The sequence below is a fragment of the Lagopus muta genome, chromosome 1, assembly GCF_023343835.1.
Source record: "Lagopus muta isolate bLagMut1 chromosome 1, bLagMut1 primary, whole genome shotgun sequence".
In the NCBI taxonomy this organism is placed as follows: Eukaryota; Metazoa; Chordata; class Aves; order Galliformes; family Phasianidae; genus Lagopus; species Lagopus muta.
In genome coordinates, this window is record NC_064433.1 from 26872362 (window position 1) to 26888360 (window position 15999).

The following is a 15999-nucleotide window of genomic DNA, read 5'->3' on the forward strand; positions in this document are numbered from 1 at the left end:
ATATTTCATCTAATTGTGGAGTCTAATTTAGAGGTCATTGTCTGGCCAGTGTGTACCATGATTTTATTTGAAATGTCTGAAAAATCTGATTGAGATATATGTTGCCAACAAAACTAGTCTGGATATCTATGCTTTCTGTCTAGTAGTAGGAGCACTTGAAATAATCCCTTCAGAATTGATGAAGACAGTATGGCTACTTCCTTTCTCTACAGTTTTTGATGAGTTAACTCAGAGCCAGAGTTAAGCAAATACAGTGATGTTATACTGCAGCACACAAAATATTTTTTTAATGGTTCTGAATATCTTCTAATACTCTGTGCTAATCACTAGCTACTTATTCGGTTGGTTTTTGTTCAGTAGTTGTACTTCTTTATATGTTTGTGTGGAAGTTCATGCTTCTCTCGATTCTGTTATGGAAGGCCCACATTTACTAGCAGTGTCAGTGTATGCTGTAGGTATTTTTTGTTTCCTTTGCAAAGAGCCCGGAGATTAATGTTGCTACAACTCCGTATTTCATTTTTTGGTGCATTTTGCTAGTCTGAGCATTAATATGCCTACAGAAAGTTTCTATTTCTTGGGAGTTTGTGTTCTTAGTTTTCCTTTGTTTGTAATCTTTTAAATCACAGACAGTGAAGGCAAACACTACTTTTCATGAAGTGTGACATGAATATACGTCCTGTGTCATTTAATTTGCATGCAGCAATACATTGAAAGATGTGGACTACTGTTTGCTATAAGATTATGACATTCAATATAGCATTTAGTAAAGAAATGTATTTACTGTAATAAAACACGTTCTTGATCCTTTTAAAGTAATCGGGCATATTTTTACTAATTTTTATAGCTTCAGGATTTAACCCTTTGATAGAATGTGAATTAGATGTAGAGTTCATACAGGCATTGCTGACCTAAAGCTGTTCTTTTCCTCCTTCTAAGCCTTCCTTGAATCCTGGGGGAAGACAAGCATCTGATGTAGTGCTCTTGAACCATTGGAGCATTCGAAATTATGATGTGCAACGTGGGGACATTGTGTCATTGGTGTAAGTAATCCTGCATACATTTCAATACATTTTCATATAAATATTGAACAATTTGTATTTAATATTTTATCTCTGACATACCGTAGGTATATGTATGAGCAAGGAACCCATCCTTCTTGAATAACATGTTGTTATTCCTATAATGATTTTGCAAAAGTCAGGAGATGGTCAAAGAATGCATTACTTAAAATAATTTTTTACTCAAAAGGAGAGCAGTTTAAAATACTGTGTGATACAGGTGATCTGAATGCAGAAACTGCTAAGAAAAAAGAACTGTCATGCTAGGGAAAAAAATCGAGAAAAGATATTGCTAAATGGAGTATATTTTTTAGGTTGTTTGGCAGTGTGATCATACTTGTGAGAAAAATAGTGTTTTCTTACCAATTAACATTAAGTATTTTGTTTTGTTTTGTTTTTTCCCCTGGAGAAATGTTGCTACTGAACCAAATTTTTTAAAAAAGGTCATGATAATTTAACCTTCTTCATAAAGGACAAATGTAGCAAAAAAAAAAACCAAACAAAAACAAAATTGTAAGGGGGAGGTCTGTGTATCAAGCCAAAAGGTGGCAGTGTTTCACTGTTGAAAATATGCAAGGCTAACAGGACAGAAAGTCCATTTCAGCCTTAATGTGAGATAGAAATGGAGTGTCAAAGTGTGAATAACTAACACAGTGGTATAATATTTGTAGTGCATACTTGAATCATTTAAGCTTAAAGTTTTGAATTTTGTAATGCACACTATGTAGTATACAGCTAAATGATTGCCTTTGAAAGCTATATTATCTGACTTCCTTTTTGCTAGATATCTATTCTAGTTGTCTATTTTTTTGTCAGTGACTGCTTGTAAAATTTGATTTGTATATTTGTGTGCTCCCCTGCCCAAATCATGCTCTAGTAACTTTTAAATACAGTGGATATACCTGGTTAATAATTAATTGACTGAATAGAGATCATTTTGTTGTTTGATCAGAAAACAGAATGAAGAGTTTCATGCTTGTGCTTCTTGAAGGTTTATGGTACCATCCAAACCACCTGCATTGATTGCTTTCTCTGTGTTCAGACACAATGAGCATTATTTTAGATACTGTGTTGGTTTTTCTTTTCTCCTTTTTCAATGTTTTGAAAGGCTCGCCTACTGTTGGTGGAGCTCATGTACACCCATGTGGAAGAAGTTGCATTGTTATTTGTGTGTTGTACTTAAGTTTGTCTTAATAATTTATGAAGTATCCTGAATAATTGAACTATGGAATTCATAAAACACTTAAAGAACAATAAAAAAGAAGTTAAATAATGCAAAAACTACTATATTGAATATTTTTTCTGAAAGGGTACTTTATATCTCAGTAACAACTTTTAGAATACTTAATATAGGTTTGTTAGACAGCTTTGGTCTGCTAGTTGATTTTAAAACTTATTGTAATTTACAGGTTTGCACTGTGTTTCAAAGACTTCTTCCCGTGCCTAAAAGGGGGCCTCCAGGGAAGCTGGAGAAGGACTCTTTAGCAGAAATTGTAATGGCAGGACAAAGGGTAACAGCTTTAAACTTAAAAAGGGAAAATTCAGATTACATATAAGGAAGAAGTTCTTTCCTCACAGGGTGGTGAGGCACTGGCACAGGTTGCCCAGAGAAGCTGTGGATGCCTTCTGCCTGGAGGTGTTCAAGGTCATATGGGCAGCCTGATAAGTTGGGTGGCAGCCCTGACCATGGCAGGGGGGTTGAAAGTGGATGATCCTTAAGGTCTCTGTCAAGCTATTCTGTGATTCTTTGTCTTTGGAGGATGAAGTATCTGGATGTGTTTGTTTACCCACGTTTGAATTCTATAAGGCTTTTATTAACAAGTTTTAAATATATTAAGCTAAAACGTTAAATATGTTAATATTTTTACCCATTTTATTTGGATTGTTTACTTGTGATTTCAGAAGCACTGTGCTGAACAGGTACGCTGTGAATGCTCAAGAGTTTTACTTAGTGATCCTCATACAGTGGATTTGGCAAATCTTGGCAAGACAGGAAGAGGGAAGTCAAATTTTACAGTGATATGATGCTGCTTTTTTTGCTCCTGTCAGAAATTCGGATGAGAAGGTGGTGGTGTGATGGAAATAAGCAGATGGATATGTAAACCTACTTGACTGCTTGTAATTTATCATGTCTTTTCTTTGAAAGATGTTGTGGTAGGATGGTCTTTTACAGGACAAGAGCTGAGGGTGAATTTCCATGCTGACAGCTTGACCAGGTCTATCTGAGTTGTTCTTCATACTGTCGGGAATAATGTGTCATTTTGAATGGATGCTATTTTTATAGCAGAATATTTTTAAAACAGACTATTGAGATCCCAACCCAGTGAAGTCCAGTGTTAGTAGTTGGCCAAACCTTTGCAAAGAGATGAGTTAATCTTGGTGGCTTCGGATTACCCAAGGAAGAGCGTCAGTCAGTCTGTGATTATGGTTGTAATACTGATTGGAAATCCAAAAGTATTTCCTCCATTGTCTAATCAAGATAAACATCTGTATTTCAGATATTTGCTGATGTGAATTACAAGTGAGCATTCTGTCCCCAAGTATCTTACTCCTACCTTAGGAGTTAAATTATGACTACATCTTTATGGAAATGTATCATGTATCAAAGTCATATCCCTGACTTTGCATCTCAGCTGACGTGATGTAGCTGTAACTGTGCTTCACAACCATAGGTGTGCAATGACATTGTGTGCATGCGTGTGCATGTAGCTGGTTTTAGATACAATGGTTAGAATGGCATTTAGTCCTTAAACGTATAAAATCAGAGTCAGATAAAACCAATGGACAGAACAAGTTGGTTGAAAAGGATGATTTATGTACTTGCAGTTTAATATTTTATAAATGTCTGTATCCCATCCCAACTTTTTAGAAGCTGTTCTATGTTAACATTTTTAGCTTGAATCATGCTTGTTGATACTGGAAGTAAGAGACCTCAGTGTTACGTAATTTTGAATTCAGAATTTTAAACTGATTCAAAACTGAGGAAAATGAGTGTCATCATCTTTAATTTAATCACTTGCTTTAATGCTTAACGTTAGTATGTTACCGAGAGTTAAAAGTGTGTTATTGTCTTTGTTTTGACAATTTGTTTACTTGCTTTCAGATCTTGATTGGAGGTCACATGGCACATGGGTTTATCTTTAAAAGTTAAATTAATGCATATCTTTGCCAGACAGACTTTGATCTTTCAGTAGCTTTTGTGGTGAAATAAGCTTTTTTTTGTTTTTTTGTAACAGCTATGCTGAGGTAGATCCCAACAGATATGTTGAACTTCATCAGATATAGCAGAGCGAGTTACAGATTTGCAGATGTCTTGGTGCTGAAAATGAGTGCCAACTGGATTGTAGTTGTATCAGTCTGCATCACAATGTGGGCTGCTCAAGCAGGTCCTGAGCAAGTGTGCTGCAACTATAGTTCTAATGCTAATGGCGATCATATTCTTTTATTGTTTATTAATGGATGTTTTTGCCAACTAACCTACAGACAGTTTGATTTCTCCAGTTTACAAAGGCAGACGTTGAAAAAAGATGCTGCCACAGAAGGATTTGTAGCTCTGCAATTCTTTTTACTTGTCGCTACTGAAAACCTTGTATCTTGAGTGTAAAGTCATCTTCTTTTTATTCCAAAATTCCCAGGTTAATGTAGAAAGAAGTTCTTGCAACATGTAGAAGACTGCAAAATTAGTGTTGCATATTAAAAAAAAAAAAATTAAGCAGTAAGCTTTTGAAATAGACACAACAATATTAACTCACAGATTTCAAATGATTTTTTTCTTTTTTCCTTAAGTGAAAGCTTGGATTTGGTTAATAGGTTCTTAACAAAGAAGTATGTTCAATGATTGCAGTACAGAAAGGACTTCAATGAAATTTCAAAGCTGCAAGTATTTGCAGATAGTAATTTTAAACTTTGGAAACTATACTACTTCTCTACTTATTACAAGGTGTGACTTAGAGCAGAAACATGCTTGCTTGATAGATTGCCAGGTATCTGTCCATTTCCGATATAAAAAGTGTGTTCATATGTTAAAAAAAACAAGGTAATGTAATCCAAAAAAGTTTGAGGACCAATGCACTTTGTTCACTGCGCTCTGCATGCTACAATGTTTTTAAGTGCTTTTAAAATGCTTCTAAAGTTTTGAACTATAACAATGAACTAAAAACAGTGTATTTAAAAAGCATATTATTAGGGACAGCTGTAATAATAAGGAAATGTATATTTTATCAGTTTCTTGTAAATTCTCAGAAATGCAATTGCTTTAAATATAAAATCAAAGTTTGATGTGGAAAAATGTTTACTGTTTAAAAAAAATAAATCTCAATTCCTATCTCCTATTGTGATGAAGAATATGGAGTAGCTTCTGTAACTGCTTCCACTGACTATAAGATTACTTGCATGCTTTTTGGTAAACTCCCTTACTTTTGATAATTACTAAATATTTTTTGTGTCAGATTATATGTGTGTTTGTACTTTGAAAAATCCAGTGCATATCAACATTCTAGAGGAAGAATCAAAGTACTACATGGAAATTGTCTCTGCTGTTGTATTCTCACTAATATCTGTTCAGAAATGGAAACTGGAGAATGTAGTTACCATGACTTACCATGATTATTTTATGGGATCATTCTACAAGTTTATTCAGATTTGTTTGAATGGAAAGAATCTGCCTCCTGAATGTGGACCTGTTCAGATGATAGAAGCAAAGGGGTTCTCAAAGGGTGTAAAATCAATTCATACTGTAAGTCCTAGCTAATTGTAATTTCACTAGTAAGACTAGCCTAGTAAAATAAAAATCAGTGAGAATGTATGTATTGATGGAACTGCCTTGAATTTGAATCAGTAGCTGTAATTATAAAAGAACTTCATATAACATTCTGACGGATATAGCACAAGTGGATATTTACTGGTTCTTGCATTAATTTTAAGAAAGCTTCCTTCTGACTAAAATATTGAACTATCTTTTAAGAACACCTCTGCTTGACCTTCTTAAGTCTTCCAATTTCTGTTCTATTTTTGTTTGTACTTAGGTCCCTATAACAAGTCATCTATCTTCTTGCAGGCAGGACACTGCAAAAGAGGTTGTGCTGACATAGAAGCTAAATAATCACTTTACTTGCTGGGCCTCAGTGACCTCTGAAAATCTTTTCCTATTCTATCCCTTCAGCTAGAAGAAAAAAAAACCTCATCTTTTCCTGATAAAAATCAAATATGTAGTTTTACTGTTATTATCTGTGTTACAATCTGTTCTGAGACTGAGAATCATATTAGATATGAATGTGCTAATACTGTTGATGAAAGGAAGACTTGTTTTATCTTGTAGTTATAATGTAAAATCAATTTTAAAATTAATATTTTTGGATAACATGCTGTGCTTAGGATGGGTTTAGGTAAGCAATTATTGTGGTACTGTGGAAACCAAACAGTTGTGGAGAAAATAAGTTATTGTAGTTACATCTGTGGTTATTTAATTTAAAGTCTATGTATATGAGTAATAGGTTTATAAGAACTGGTTGTAGGAGTCATGGCAATAGAGAGTTTGGGTGCATTCTTTGCACTAAATGGCACGATATGGATGGGAGTACTTAGAAATTTCTTACTGGCCATTTTGCAACTACAATAATTAAAAAGAAAGATCTCTTTTCTAAAAAGTTAATGATCTGGAAGTCAGTCAGGTGATCTGGTCTATTTGTGAAATAAATGTTAGTTGATAGGGAAGAATTGTGTATTATAGGTAGTGCCAGTGAGAACTTCATATTCTGACTGACTTTGGTTTTATTAGCTCAGTGGTAGTACCTTGCTGTTGAATGAAGAAGAATATAATTGCTTGTTGAATATTGATTAGTGTATCCATTAGAATCCTATACTGCAGGTTACTAAAACCACTACATTGAATACTGAGTTAAGCTGATTGGACTAAAGCAAATATTTAGTCTTATTCATGCAGAAAACAGTATGTGGCAAAATGCTAATGAAAAAAGAATAAGTTGTCATTCTATCCTGGCAGCACACGTCAAATAATATTATCAAGTCTACATCAAGTATTTGACAAGATACAAGTGGGGCTAGAACCTTACCATAAGATCAGTAGTATCTACTCTAACAGCAAATGTTGAGATTTAATAACCAGTGACCACTACCTGGATCAGCTTTTTAATCTTAGCATAACTTGAATAAATTTATGAACAAGTGTGGTTGTCAAAAATTCTGTATAAAATGTTAATTCCTATTAGTTAGAAAATAGTTTAATCTTAATGACTGCTAGTGAGAAAGTTTCATCAGTTCTTTATTCACTGGAATGGGTTCTCCAAGGAAGTGGTTATGGCTTCAGGCCTGCTGGAGTTCTAGAAGCATTTGGACAGCACTGCGATGCTCTCATATGCAGGTTTGATTTTTTTGGGTGCTCATGTATGGAGCCAGGCGTTGGACTTGATTATCCTTGTAGGTCCCTTCCAGCTTGGGGTATTCTGTGATTCTTTGTATTGCTGTGATAGTGCCTAAGGTGGAAAAACATAAATCACTATTTCTGTGCTTTTTTGCAGTTTTTTTTAAATTGTATTTATGAGACAAGTAACATAAGCTTTCACTAAGACACATTTTTGTGAAATGGAAGGAAATTGTTACCTTAAAAGCCTCAGTAGCATGAGCACTAAAGGTGTTACGCATGGGATCTTTCCTTACTTCAAGTATTTTGCTTCCTTGGCTCATAGTGAGATCTGCAGTTACATAATCCTCAAGCAGAGTGGGATGTGAGCAGTAAATCAAGGTACGCTTGAAGTTTCATTGGCATACGTATATATATATATATATATATATATACACTTATATGTGTGTGTATATATATATATATATATATGTAATTCTTTGGAAAGCAAAAAAGATGGGAAGAAAACTGGTTCTCTTGTGATCTTTAAATTGCATGATGATCAGATAAAGTGTTAACAGCTAATTAGTAGATAAGGAGGACATATGTTCTCCTGAAGGAGGACTGTTAACAGTAATTTGCAAACTCAAACTCAAGTTGATTTATTTATTCATTCATTTGATTGATTCATTTATTTTTACTTTGCTTTTTAGTGTTCAGGCATATGAGGATGTGAAAAGAGAATAAAAACAACTACTCACCATTCTGACAAATGAAGTCATTTTTACCTGCCTGTATTCAATGGAAAAGGAAACAATATAGAGTAGATTTCCAACTGTTCTTGAGCATGAACAGTCAGTGGTATTTTGAAGATATTGGGACTAAATGGACAGCTGCTTGAAATATTACTGAAATTACAGCCATTATTTGATTGGTTGGAAAACTCTCTGGTCCTTTAACTGTCTGACTTACAGTGTGATGGCTGACTGCCCTGCTAAGGTCGTGTTGAGCTAAAGAAGCTTGAAAGCTGCCACAGCTTACAAAAATGTCACTTTTACATTTTGAAATATTTATAATTTAGAAGCTAGGAACTTGCTATAGTTTGAGCAGAATCTGATGATATGCCTTTTGTGTAGTGTGCACATAAAGGAAATATACTTTTTTCCTAAGCTTTTTAAAATTTCCTTTAACCTTAAGCAAATTTGACAACTTTGAGAGGAAAATATTTTATGTATTTTTTTTCTCAGTACATTTCCAACAGCTGAGAAATAATTTCTGGTTACTTATGACTGACATTGCTTGTAGGTAAGTAGAGCTGGAAAGGTTGTACAAGTCATTGAAATATTCTACATACTCTCATTGCTGAAAGCAGCAGGAAATAAGATTATTTCAGCAGCTAGCTGATCATGCCAGTGCTCAATCTGTATAGGTTGTTCATTTAGGGACTTCCTTAAGTAAATTCAGACTGAACAACTTCAATTGTTAGGATAAAATGTCTCATAAAAAAAAAAAAAAAAAAAAAAAAAGTCATAGATATTGTTGTCCTGGCACAAAAAAAGTGTATTGTTGATTATGATATGTATTGATGGACAATTATTTTCAGATGATTTTTCAGTATGCGGTGTTGATAGCTTAAAAATTCAGAGGACTGTTAAACTGCAAATAAACCAGCAGTTTACTGGGAGTAGTTTCCTTTTCTTGAAAGTCAAGAACTTGTGGGAAAGCTAATCTGTGGTTGCTGAAGGAGATATACATCAAAGTATTTAAACTTAAGTTCCACTGAACTGTGAAATGCTGAGTGATGAATTGATGAAATACTAGATTCAGTTTAAGAGAACTTTCTGGTTGGATTAAGATTTTAGCTTTCATATGGCTTTACTCAGATCTGGAATGATTCAAATGTAATACATATTTTAGGTCATACTGATACTGCAGCATCAACTTCTATTATAAATAAGTTCTATTCTCAGGGAGAAATGGAAAAATGTTTTTGTAGAACAGGTCTGAAAATCAGCTTTTCCTTTCTTTTCCATATGAAACCATCATCTTTCAAAAATACCCAATTCCTTAGCGTAGGGCCTTGCATACTCCATTGCTAAGTTGTTATCTGTGGTAGGATAAAAGTTTCAACAAAGTCATGTACATAGGATATTAATGTGATTTAGCAATGTTCGAAACTAGAATGCAGTAATTTCTCTTAATCAATTAAGCTACTTCTCTTTTTTTTTCTTTGAGAATATAAAAGGATTGAAATTCTGTATATAAGCCATTAAACAAATGAATTTGTTTCTATAGTTTTTGAGTATACAAATATTCTAAGTGCATTTCAGCCTTTCATGCAGCTAGGTAGCTTTTCTTTTGTGTACAGTCTGGAAAATACTGTACAGATACTTATTACACAAGATATTTCATGATATTTGTTCTTGGGTAAATTATAGTTTAAATACTGCCACAGCTGACTTCATATCTTTTAGTAATAACTTCCCCTAAGCCAGTTTATTCAGTTGTGTTATGAGCAACCATAAATATTAACTGCAGAATGCTTCTTCTAGGAATCTGTACATATGCTGACAAAGTGGATTCTGCTTACACATCAAAAATATTTATTTCCAATGTAATTGGTGTAGCTGGAAGAAAAACCATAGGTCTTGACCTATGCTGAGTATATTGAGGACATGAATATTTTTACATGTAATAAGCTGAGTCTTGGCCTTGTTTTCTGTTTTTTCAGCCTGTTAGCAAAGACAAAAACAAGGGAATGCCAAATTATTAGGTTTAAGATGATAATTAACCTTATCATCACTGTATTTTCTAGGGAAGTTATATTAGGCTGCATTCATGAATGCAACATTAGTCTTTTATGTGCAATCAGCTGCTCCTGGAAAGTGCAGCTGAACAAAATTTCACTTAAAATACATACATATATATTTGATCTGTAGAGAATGGATCTTACTGCAGTTGTCAGCTGTATATCTATTAGTTGCAGTGAAATGGAGTCAACCTCTTCTTGAAAGTGCCCAGGAAAGGGATGAGAGGTAGTGGTCAGGATTTTAGCAAGGAAAATTCTGACAAAGTCTAAGACCAAAAAAAGCACAATCATAACAGGTAAATCGTTAGCCAGAAAGACTTTGAAATCTTCATCATTGAAGATAATAAAAACTTGACTAGCCAAAACATGAACGCTCTAAGCTACCTTTGAAACTGAGTCTGTTTGGGCCAGATGGTTGTAGTGGATATTTCCCAGAGGGTGCTTTGAGCCTGAATTATTCTGCTTCTCTACATCGAGTGGAATTTCAAAAATTCATCTTTTGAGATATGAGACAATTCCTATAGCCTTCAAAGTCGCAAGTCAGTGTTAACCATTAGTTACCAGATTATTCTTTATGCTTATTTTATTTCATAATGGAAAATTGTGACATCTAAAAACCTTGCTTTCTAGATGTGGCAATGATATTAGTCAGACAGTAAGATCTAAAAGGCCCAGGCTTGACTTAGAAGTCTTTTGTGTCAATAGCTGAATGTACATGGAATGTTAAGATTGCATAGAGGTTTTAGAACTAGACTGTAAATCCTACAAAGCGGCAACAGTGAGCAGATGCAGGCAGATGCTTGTAATAAAACAATCGGTGTGGTGGGTAGTAGTCTGCATGAAGACAGTTGGGCACTGGGTCATGTTTAATGTACTATTGTAAAAGAAACTCCTCTGCAAATGTGTTTGGAGAACAGTTCCCAAGTGAGAAGAGAAGCCTGGAATAGTACACAAGTAATTGTTTGCTCACTTGGTAAATTTTCAGTTAAGTGTGACTGGATTCATTCATAAGACAGGGTCAACATTTTGACTGTGAATAGGGGAGAAATATATCAGGAATAAAAGATAAAAGCTGCCTAAAATGAAGACAACCAATTTAATATGATAGAAAAATGGAAGCGGTTCAGTTGAAAAGAGAGGGGTTACCTGAAAAATTTAGCATCATGGCTGTAATTTAATGATTCGATGCAGGGAAAATCTACAAGAATCTTTTTCATTTCTCTCATAAATAGAACTTAAATGGATTTGAACTTGACTTGCCTCTTCTGCCAATATAGCAGAATAGATATAGACTGCTACTCTTTAGTCATTCAGCTTATATTCTCCCTAGTACTGTAGCTATATTCTGTTATGGCTATCTTTATGAAATGTAAGAATGTAGCATATGAAAACTCCATTTTTTTTTTTCCTTATCCATAATATGGATTAACTGGGGAAAAACATTGATTGAAATATAGCAATTTATGTACAATTTGCAGCTTGGCAATATGAAGAAGTGAATTTTTATGTTGTTCAGAGTTTTTTTTTTAATCTTATCCAACAAAACAGTTGCTCAGGTATCATCTCTGTAAGGCAGATTGTAACATTTTAAGTTACTGGAATGGCTCCAGGAGGACTCAGGTGTTTATAAATTCATGTAAGTAGTTCTTATGGAAACTTTTTCTTTGTAACTTTTTTTTTAAAAGAAACTTTGGTTATTAAAGCATAATTTTAAAGAACAAATTTGGAAGCTGAAGACACTAAACTGTTTAAGTTACTGGATATAAATAAACCATTAGCCTATATAGAAAGCTTAATTGTTTTAATTATAAGGCAGGATATGGTTCAGAAGACCATGTTCCATGCATAAAATACACATAATTGACTACTGAATCTCTATTTTCTTTGGCTTGATAAATGAAAAGTTTATGTAAAATGAAAAAAGAATTGGTTTCTCAACAGAATGATTCCTCATGATTGAAAATTTCTGCAATATTGAAAACATTTTCCTGTTTTACTTTGATAGCAAGGCAAAGTTGAGATTAAAAAAAAAAAAAAAATTATCTAGTTAAGTATAACCTGTGACTTGTTAACTGTACAGGAGTAATTTAAGATGTAAACAGTTTTAGGGTTTTTTTTTTTTTTGCCTGCTTCAGTGAATTAGGAAAAGAAAATTGTTGAGGGTGCAGGTGACAAACTGGTTTTAAGAACTGAGGAATGTATTCAAACCTAGAAAATAAAAATTTAAAAATAGAGTTTATTTTAGATTTGTCTTCCAACTTAATTTAGTTTATGATCCAATTTTGCAAAGTGCGCAATGAATTTAGCTGAAAGAGTGCTTTTCTGCCATTTGCTTCTGCATTTCTTGATTAAAACTGAATCTTACAATTACAGAACTTGGTCAGCGTAGTTGTGCACTTTTGCATGTTTTATAGCACAAGTCATATAGTGATTCTTCTGAGTTCTATCATAGAATGGTTTGGGTTGGAAGGAACCTTAAAGATAGTCCAGTTTCAAACCTCCTTCCACTGTCCAAAGCCCCATCCACACTGACCTGGAAAACCTCCAGGGATGGGTCACCATCCCCAGCTTTTCTGGGCAGTCTGTTCCAGTGCTTCATCAACTTGTGAGTAAAGAATTTCTTTCCTATATCTATATAAACCCGCCCTTTTTTAGTTTAAAACAATTACTGCTTGTCTTACCACTACGATCCTTGATAAAGAGTCTCTTCCCATTTTTTCTGTAGGCCCCGTTTAAATACTGTTAAGGCCTCTGTAAGGTGTCCCAGAACCTTCTCTTCTCCATGCTGAACAATTCCAGCTCCCTCAGCCTTTCTTCATAAGAGATATCCTCAGTCCCCTCGCTCCAAGTCCTCCTTGTGCCGAGGGCCACAAAGCTGAATGCAGTAGTCCAGGTGAGATCCCATGAGAGAGGAGTGAATCCCATGAAAGGGGGGGAGAATCACCTCCCTCACCTTGCTACTCATGTTTCTATTGCTGCAGATATTGTTGGCTTTCTGGGCTGAAGCTCACACTACTGGCTCATGTCAAGCTTTTCATCCACCTGTAAGCTCAAGGAAAGCCAAGGCACAGGCAGAACTGAACTTGGCAAGGGATGTGAAAAACAATAGAAAGACATTCTACAGATACATTGGTCAGAAGAGACAGGCCAAAATGAGTGTACCTCCTCTGGTAAATGTAAAAGGAGAACTGGCTTCAACAGATGAAGAGAAGGCTGAGGTACTGAATGGGTTCTTTGCTTTGGTTTTCACTGGCTGCCAGGATTCTAATATTTCTCATGTTCCTGAGCCCTGCATCCCTAAACCTCTAGGTGGGGACTGAGGCAGTAAACCTCGCACTACTGTAAAGGGCAGAGCAAGTCTGAGACAGCCTCATAAGACTGAATGTGTACAAGTCTATGGGGCTGGATGGCGCGCATCCCAGGGTTCTGAAGAAGCTGGCTGAGGTGGTTGCCGAGCCGCTCTCCATCATATTTGAAAAGTTATGGCTGTAAGGTGAGGTCCCAGATGACTGGAGGAAGGGTCACGTCACTCCCATTTACAAGAAGGGGAGCAAGGAGGACCCGGGAAACTACAGGCCGGCGAGTCTCACCTCTGTACCTGGGAAGAACCTGGAACTGATTCTCCTGGATGACATGCTCGATCACATGAGGGATGGGCGTGTCATCTGAGACAGCCAGCATGGCTTCACCAGGGGAAGGTCATGCTTAATCAATCCAGTGGCCTTCCGTGATGGAGTGACAGCATTGGCGGACAAGGGAAAGGCGACCGATGTCATATACCTGGACTTGAGCAAGGCCTTTGACATGGTCCCCCACCACATCCTTATCTCCAGATTGGAGGGATGTGGATTTGATGGATAAAAAGTTGTTTGAAAGGTCGCAGACAGAGGGTGGTCATCAATGGCTCTATGTCCAGGTGGAGGCTGGTAACAAGCGGCATCCCCCAGGGGTCTGTCTTGGGACTGGTGCTCTTTAACATCTTTATCAATGACACTGACAATGCAATGGAGTGCACCCTCAGCAAGTTTGCTGACAACACCAAGCTGAGTGGTGCGGTTGACATCGTGGAAGGAAGGGATGCCATTCAGAGGGACCTCAACAGGCTTGAAAGATGGGCCTGGGTGAACCTGATGAGGTTCAACATGGCAAAATGCAAGGTTTTGCACTTGGGTCAGAGGAATCCAAGGCATCCACACAGACTGGAAGGAGTGGTCCTTGAGAGCAGCCCTGCTGAGAAGGACCTGGGGATCCTGGTGGATGAAAAACTTAACATGAGCCAGGAGTGTGCTCTTGCAGCTCAGAAAGCAAATGGTATCCTGGGCTCCATCAGAAGAGGGGTGGCTAGCATGGAGAGGGACGTGATTGTCCCTCTCTACTCTGCTCTTGTGAGACCCCATCTGGAGTACTGTGTCCAAGTCTGGATCCCCCGGAAAGACAGAGAGCTGTTGGAGAGGGTCCAGAGGAGTGTCACAAAGATGATCAGGGCCCTGGAGCACCTCCCCTATGAAGACAGGCTGAGGGAGCTGGGCTTGTTCAGCCTGGAGAAAAGAAGGCTGCGGGGTAATTTCATTGCAGCCTTTCAGTACCCTAAACAAACAGGAGGGAAGTCAACTCTTTGAAAGGGTAGATAACAGCAGGACAAGGGGAAATGATTTTAAGTTGAGGGAGGGAAAATTTAGGTTGGATGTCAGGGGGAAGGTCTTTACTATGAGAGTGGTGAGGTGCAGGAACAGGTTGCCCAAAGAGATTGTGGATGCCCCATCCCTGAAGGTGTTCAAGGCCAGGTTGGATGGGGCCCTGGGCAGCCTGGTCTAGTATTAAATGGGGAGGTTGGTGGCCCTGTCTGTGGCAGGGGGATTGGAAATTCATGATGCTTGAGGTCCCTTCCAGCCCGGGCCATTCTGTGATTCTGTGTGATCTGTGTGGACTACTCTATGCATTTGTTGCCAAGATTGTATTCTGTCTGGGCTTGCCACAGCATGTGTGCAGGAATTTCTGCTTGGCCTTTTTGTACTTCCATGTCTTTTGCTTGGCCCATCTCTCAGATCTGTCCAAATCCCTCTGGATGCTTTCCTTTCCATCCAGCATGGTGACTATACCACACAGCTTGGTGTCATAGAATCACAGAATCACCAAGGTTGGGAAAAACCTCCAAGATCACCTAGTCAAACCAGCCACCTACTACCAGTATTTTCCCACTAAACTATGTCCCTTAGTACAACATCCAGATTTTCTTGAACATCTCCAGGATCACTGACTCAACCACCTCCCTGGGCAGCCTATTCCAGCTTTTGACCACTCTTCCAGAGAAGAATTTTTTCCTAATATCCAGCCTGAACATCCCCTGGCAAAATTTGAGGCCATTCCCTCTTGTCTCAGTGTTGGTTATGCAGGAGAAGAGGCCGACCCCCAACTCTTGCCACAACCTCCTTTCAGGTAGTTCTGGAGAGCCATGAAGTCTCCCCTGAGCCTCCTCTTCTCCAAACTAAACAATCCCAGTACCCTCAGCCTCAGCCACTCCTGTTAGGACTTGTTGTTCAGACCTTTCACATCAGATCTTCCTCTTTCCCTTCACATGAATTAAGACAAGAGGTAAAAGCTTAAAATTGTAGTTAACTTAAATCCAAAATGCATGATATAATGCAGTTTACGATTTCAATATATCCTGTGTGTATATCCTAAGGCAACAAAAGAGGTATCTCTTGGGCAAACTTCTTATGTATTGTTTCATATATTTGCTTTAAGGGACAAATTAGTGGCATTTTTAGAACAGT

At 36.8% G+C, this 15999-nt stretch overlaps 1 protein-coding gene across 2 annotated transcripts in view; it reads left to right on the forward strand.

Annotated features, from left to right (window-relative positions):
• IMMP2L (inner mitochondrial membrane peptidase subunit 2) overlaps window positions 1-15999 on the forward strand; it is a 446037-nt gene that overhangs the window by 19595 nt on the left and 410443 nt on the right. The window contains exons 3-4 of one of the 2 annotated variants that reach the window (XM_048938025.1): window positions 937-1040; window positions 2011-2306. In XM_048938025.1, coding sequence (XP_048793982.1) covers window positions 937-1040; window positions 2011-2047 — 141 coding nt within the window. In that variant the 3' untranslated portion in view covers window positions 2048-2306. Of the gene's footprint in view, window positions 1-936; window positions 1041-2010; window positions 2307-15999 lie in introns of those variants that run through there. The other variant, XM_048938017.1, reaches the window with a different exon arrangement.